This window comes from Lytechinus variegatus, chromosome 10 (assembly GCF_018143015.1).
Source record: "Lytechinus variegatus isolate NC3 chromosome 10, Lvar_3.0, whole genome shotgun sequence".
Taxonomy (NCBI): domain Eukaryota; kingdom Metazoa; phylum Echinodermata; class Echinoidea; order Temnopleuroida; family Toxopneustidae; genus Lytechinus; species Lytechinus variegatus.
In genome coordinates, this window is record NC_054749.1 from 36,141,820 (window position 1) to 36,149,005 (window position 7,186).

Below are 7,186 nucleotides of genomic sequence, written 5' to 3' on the forward strand. Positions count from 1 at the left end.
ATCATTCTCAAACCCATTTCAAACATATGGTTTAGCTTTTGTCATCATTTCCATGATCTCTGTGCGATGGGTTTGGTTTGAAGTTTCGTTACTACACCACTATACAATTCGAAAAGAACAATAATATGAAATATTCAAAACAATGTAAATCAGCAAAAATGAAGTTTGAACATTATGGCAGTAATATACTTTTTTTTCATCGTCAATCCTTTGTATATTTGAATATATAAATGCCTCGAATCAGTCAATAGGAAAGTTTGTATTTACATTGAATAAATACGATTTTACATTTACCAAATATACACAAATACGATTCCGTTGATATTTACAATATAAAATATTCACATTTTATAGATACTTTCGAACAAATTTAGCAAATCAACAATCAGATACCTGAGCGTTCTGATTAGTTGTTCTTGTCAAAAATCCACTGTTGTTCACAGCATGTTGTTTCTACGAACACCATCAAAATCAAGTGATTTTTTTTTAGCTCGTTGGAGCATAATAGGTCTGTTTTAATAGAGGTATCAGGGGCCGTGGAACGGTTTTGAGGGGGGGGGGGGCGGCTGATCATGCAAAAAATCATAATCGGATGGTAATTTTTACGTTTTGGGGAAAAAAAGTGCGGGGGCTGAAGCCCCCCCCCCCCCCCGGTTCCGCGGCCCCTGGATGTAAGAAGAAAATAGTGTAAAAATAAACTTTTGACTTCACGTCAAATATCGAACGGCAAAAAATCAACGACTGAAAATCTCGCATTCTCACGTCTAACAATGAAGAGATTACTACGTCACCAACATCATATACAGTTAATAACAAATTTCGTATCTCTAGACTGTGTTTATATTCATGAAATCTTAAAAGAAGTCCCATCGAATATGTAAATTTGTCTTCTAAGTACAATGTTATCTACTTCATTATACAGTATAACTGTAAAGCGCTGACCGTCATTGTTTATTTTTTTAGATATAAAAACTGAAAAGTATGACACATTGTATAAATAAGAAAAAAAAGATAAGCAAAATAAAATTCTTAATGGCTTTTTGGTAAGTAGTTTATCTCTAAGTAATAAGTCTTCATGCCATATCGCCGCCGAAAATTATTTTCGGTTCCTGTCTCTTACAAAATTACAAAAGATGAAAAAAATTACTGTATGTGAAGCCATAAAACTTAAATTAACAAAACAGTCAGTCAGTGATTCTTTAATGACATAACGTTGTTAAAGGAAAATGAAAAATGTACATGGAGGCACATCTCTTGTAAGGACAATGTGAGCAAAAGTTAAGTTTTCTTATCGATATCGAATGTTTTTAGAGTTATGAAAATGACTTGTTATCAGTCCATTTTCTGTTCATATGCCTACCTCCTAGTCACACAGATTTTGAATGGTGGCGGTCGCATGGTGAGACCATAGATTGGCTTACTGTCCAGTGATGCCTTGTCTAAGGAACTGATATTGCACTGGTGCATCAAAATGGCAAAGTAAAGAAAGGATTGGATACGACCCATTTCAGCACCAATGCATCGCCTCCGTCCAGCTCCGAATGGCATGATAGCATCCACCTTGGTCTTATCAAGGAGACCAGTCTCCTTGTCAATGAAACGATCTGGATTGAAATCCGATGGTCGGTGCCAAGTATCTGGATCATGGTGAACAGAGTAAAGGTTGACGAAAACCACAGTGTCTTTAGGGATATGATAACCAAGAAGAGTGGTGTCTGAGGTCGTACTGTGTGGGATGGTAAACGGTACCACCGATGAGTGACGGAAGGTCTCCAGGAGGAACGCCTGAGTCAGTGGTAGATGATCACGTGCGGCGAGGTTTGGTAGGCAGTCTCGCCCGAGGACCTCGTCGAGCTCGGCTTGGACTCGGGCAATGACATCAGGATGACGTATGGCGTAGTACAATTGCCAGGTGATGGTAGCTGATGTAGTATCAAACCCTGCTCCAAAGAGGTCGAATACTGTTGATATTTGCAATGCTTCACGGGACACCCCGAGCTGCTGAAGATCAGCATCATCTAGTTTGTTGGACGATGTGACGAGGTAATCAAGGATATCCTTCTCGGAGTCCTGTTCATACTCACGGCGATGCTCCTCGATGTACGGAATAAACCATCCACGGAATGTATTAAGTAGTTTCTTGAGGTTCTGTGTTGTACGAACGGTGACGAAACGAACCCAAGGCATGAAGTCTGCGATGTTTCCGCTGCCAACCGCGACCGCGAAGTCGTCCGATTTCGAGACAAATTCACGAAGTCTAGAATCGTCGAGCGAATGTCGTTTACCGAGGATGCACCACAACATTACGTTACTCACTGAAAGTTTGATGACATTAACGGGGTCAATCTGCATGTTATCTTCATTGTTGTTATTGTTTGTCCAGTAATTGATGAGTTCTTGAACCTCTTGTGTCACAGTTGATTCTATGCTTGATTTTCGTTGTCCTGAGACGAAGAATCGAATTGAGGATTCAGCTAGTTTACGATGCAATTTCCATGTTGCATCGTTTGTCTGAAATGCAACGGTTGCCTCTGTGTTCTTACGAATAAATTGAAAGGATGCTAAGTCAGGTCTACCCGCAAAAGCCACTGGCTGGTGTACAAGTGCACTTCTAATAGCCTCCTGGCCACAAAGTACAACCACAGGTCGACTGCCGAGTCGAATCTGATAGACGTTACCGTATTCTTTGGCTAATTTCATCAGACCTACGTGCGGTTCGTCACTACCGAGGTTTAGAAGGTTACCCAATATTGGCAACCCCCACGGGCCGGGCAGCGATTTAGCTTTGCTCTCGCTCATATTTCCAGCTGACGTTCTCACAAGTCGTGGGATGATGAAAGCTTTGCCTCGCTGAGGTTTGATTGCTTGGCACACTGATTGTGACTTTCAAGGGCTTTGCCGCCGTCTTTTTATAGGGGCAAATCATAGGTCATTCGTGTATGATAATTCTGCGGAAATCACCTCAGCTGTTCACGACACCTCATCGCAGTACGAGGGGGAAAATACTTGCAATGAAAAGTGTCAAAACTTTAGCTGCGTAAAATCTGTTGTTCTCAAAGAACGCCCCCTTGCCAAACTGTACACGGTTGAACCACCTCCCCAATTGGTCATGAATGAATCAAAGTACCCGCCCACTTCAGTCCGACCCAGATGACAGGAGGCCTGTGATTGGTCAAAGCTTTGTCACGCCACGTCAATCAACGTTCTACTACGTTTGCTCACGTGAAAGGGCATTGACTTTCTCTTTGGAATGTGCGATAGGAATCCAACAGCCGAGGCTTCTCCTCTACCGTATATACACATTGACTTTCTTATCGGCTCACTACTTGTTTTTGTAGATTAAAACCGGTAAAGAATATCATATCAAAATATCACTCTTTTAGGTAGTACAATAACATGATGTTCTGTTTGTAAGATGAATGGAATAATACTACCAATCACTCAATAAGAAGAATATAAAAGGAATAACTGAATATATTTTTCGTAGGACGTTGTGATGACGATGTTGAAAACTGGTATTTAGGCTGTTTAAAACAACGAATAAAGATATCACGTGTTGCGATTTTGATAATGACAAATGACAGAACAAGATAGAACAATATTTGAAACATGGCAATTTGATTTTCATTATTGTCTTTTTAAGCCATTAGCCCGTATTCTGAAATGGGGTTGAATCTAAACTCTGATCTAAAGTTATGGTTTAACCATGGATAACTAATTGTAAAATAAATCTTTAATGTTACATGTTAAATTAACCCGTTCTTTTAATACCCAAATAATCAATAAATATTTGTAAATAGGACCTAAATCAGTTATTTTCGTCATTAGAACATGATAAAAGAACACAGTAAACATTACAAATATATGATTTAAACATATTTTTTGACATTTTCGACTTCCCATAGGCCTATAAGTTTTAGCGCAGAGTAGTGGCTTACGTTAAACTGATAAAGTTATACTAATAAAAGCTATTACGTTATTTTTTCAATGACAGATCGCTGGTCGATTAGGAGTCCGTTTCATTGATGTGACTGAAATGGTTTGTTGATCTTTTTAGTTACTAATTTGTTATAATTCGTTGCTTACAATAGTCACTTCAAGCTCTATATCAAATTATTCCAGAGGGTAGGGATCAATTACTTCTTGGCATTTTTTTTAATTTTATACCAGACAACCTTAGAATTTCTACTTATAAAGCTAAAATAAAAACAGAAATAAAATAAAAAATGGCAAAGCCAAAGTCCAACAAGAGCGAGATAAGTTCATTATGAAATACAAATGTGTCATAATATAACCATGGCAACCTCCTCTGGAACAATGAAATATTTTGATGTAGAAGATGTACTTTTCTGTCTCACCGTCATCTTGTATGAGTTCTGTTCATGACGGATTAATTTAAGGGTAATGTGACAAGTCTTCGACTACTTCCCCAAATAATTCTTCTTTTATGAAGTGTCGAACTAGCGATTCGTTTACTTTTCCGTTTATGTGTCTTCACAATAAAAAACTTTTTTATTACTTTGTTCATGTTCATTGTATTCAATAGTTATTGGCAAAAGGGTTGCTGAAAACTACCATCAACGCCCGATCATCATCGCACAATTCATAAATCTAGCATTCATTATTTGTTTTTCTGTATGACCGCCTCGTTCTATTTTGCTGCCCTTGCGACGTAGCTCGACACGCAATCTCAGCTTCAGCTATTATCTAAAGTCATCCCGCATGCATACACGCAATGAGTGACCATCATGCAAATTACTGGATTCGCACGCGAAGGCCCATTTTTCATTCATCATGATAACATCAGGCTGGTTGATGATTATATTAAGTCGTGCGTATAAAAGAGTGGGGTGGGGTAGGGTAGGGTGGGGCAAAGGAAAATGGAAGGACTCTTTATTTTTTTAATACAATAGATGACATGATAATAATCTATAATAATCAATTTATTTGTTACATTTATTTCAAAGCTCACACTTTCAATACGGATTGGGGTAGGGTAAAAACGGATGATTAGTTTTGTTCCTTAACCTAATTAAAGGTCAAGTCCACCTCAGAAAAATGTTGATTTGAATCAATAGAAAAAAATCAGACAAGCACAATGCTGAAGATTTCATCAAAATCTGATGTAAAATAAGAAAGTTATGACATTTCAAAGTTTCGCTTATTTTTAACAAAATAGTTATATGAACGAGCAAGTTACATCCAAATGAGAGAGTCGATGGTGTCACTCACTCACATTTTTCTTTTGTTTTTATTGTTTGAATTATACAATATTTTAATTTTTACGAATTTGATGATTAGGACCTCATTGCCTGAAGCACAAAATGTTAAAATAATGGAATTCCACGTGTTCAGGGAGGAATGAAACTTCATTTTACATGACAATGACGAGAAAATCAAAATATTTCATATTTCAAACAATGAAATACAAAAGAAATACTGCATGGAAATTTCCTTCCTTCATGATTTATATACATTTTGGTTAATAATCGTCCTTTTCATTTTAGGCAATATTCCTTGATTTATTGATCATTTTGAAGATTGTACAGCCTGTCGTAGTTGCCAAACAGTCGCAAGACCAACGGTGAAAGCAGCTTCAACGAACTGTTTTATTTTCAAGTACACATCAAGCCCTATGTTATACAGAATCTTCTTACTATAGAGGATCATTGATGAGTAAAGCAGTAATGGAACGCTATTTTCTGATTAGTATTCTTAATCTAATTAAAATGATCTCACGCGATGATAACCACTGACCAGTATTACTGCTACTGATGACTACCAGCGAGCTATGATTCAGTCACACCAACGAAGCCGCGATACCAAGTCAGTCGATGATATATGCTGATGGGTGTAAAGTAGAGTCTTGCTTCTATAAGTGATGCTTGATGTTTCAAAATATTCGCCCTTTCATTTGAAAACTTCTTTTTCTATTTTACAGGGGATAAGATGGCTATCTCAATGTTTTTTTTTTTCAATCATTTCCTTAAAAAAGAGATGATTTTATTTGTTATTCTTAACATTCATCAGTCATGAAATAAGAAAAAGTGAATGTTTATTGTCTTAAAAGGAAAATGCCAGTTATACCTTGAGATTTACATTATTTTTTTGTAGCGTTACTTAGGAAATACTTTCAATAATTTCATTTTTTAATTATTATTTGATATATTTAAACCAGCATGCTGACCAATTGTGATTATATCGAAGTGTCAAGTGTTTTTAACAGTTGAAATAACAGTTTTAATATTATATCTCAATGACTCATCACCCCTCCCCATCCACCCTCTCTCCATTTGAAATTTATATCTTGCTATTTATTTAGCTTGTCTATCGCCCCTCTTTCATTCCTTGTGTCCATTAAATTGACTCTTCTTCCCAGTTTTTTTGTCTCACCTGCGAAGCAAAGTGAGACTATAGGCGCCGCTTTTCCGACGGCGGCGGCGGCGGCGACGGCGGCGGTGGCGGCGGCGGCGTCAACATCAAATCTTAACCTGAGGTTAAGTTTTTGAAATGATGTCATAACTTAGAAAGTATATGGACCTAGTTAATAAAACTTGGCCATAAGGTTGATCAAGTATTACTGAACATCCTATTAGAGTTTCATGTCACATGACCAAGGTCAAAGGTCATTTAGGGTCAATGAACTTAGACCATGTTGGAGGAATCAACATCGAAATCTTAACCTGAGGTTAAGTTTTTGAAATGTCATCATAACTTAGAAAATATATGGACCTAGTTCATGAAACTTGGACATAAGGTTAATCAAGTATCACTGAAGATCCTGCATGAGTTTCATATCACATGACCAAGGTCAAAGGTCATTTAGGGTCAATGAACTTTGGCCGAATTGGGGATATCTGTTGAATTCCCATCATAACTTTGAAAGTTTATGGATCTGATTCATGAAACTTGGACATAATAGTAAGCAAGCATCACTGAAAATTTTGTGCAAGTTTCAGGTCTCATGATTAAGGTCAAAGGTCATTTAGGGTCAATGAACTTTGGCCGAATCGGGGGTATCTGTTAAATTACCATCATAACTTTGAAAGTTTATTGGTCTAGTTCATTAAACTTGGACATTAGAGTAATCAAGTATCACTAAACATCCTGTGCGCGTTTCAGGTCACATGACCAAGGTCAAAGGTCAATGAACTTTGGCCGAATTGGGTGTATCTGTTGAATTACC

General features: G+C 37.4%; 1 protein-coding gene across 1 annotated transcript; it reads right to left on the minus strand.

Annotated features, from left to right (window-relative positions):
* Nucleotides 1-602: 602 nt before the first annotated feature.
* LOC121423116 (cytochrome P450 1A1-like) lies at nt 603-3,390 on the minus strand. The gene has a single exon (XM_041618405.1). It carries the CDS (start codon nt 2,797-2,799, stop codon nt 1,357-1,359), a length of 1,443 nt encoding a protein of 480 aa, XP_041474339.1. The 5' UTR covers nt 2,800-3,390; the 3' UTR covers nt 603-1,356.
* Between the last annotated feature and the right edge of the window lie 3,796 nt (nt 3,391-7,186).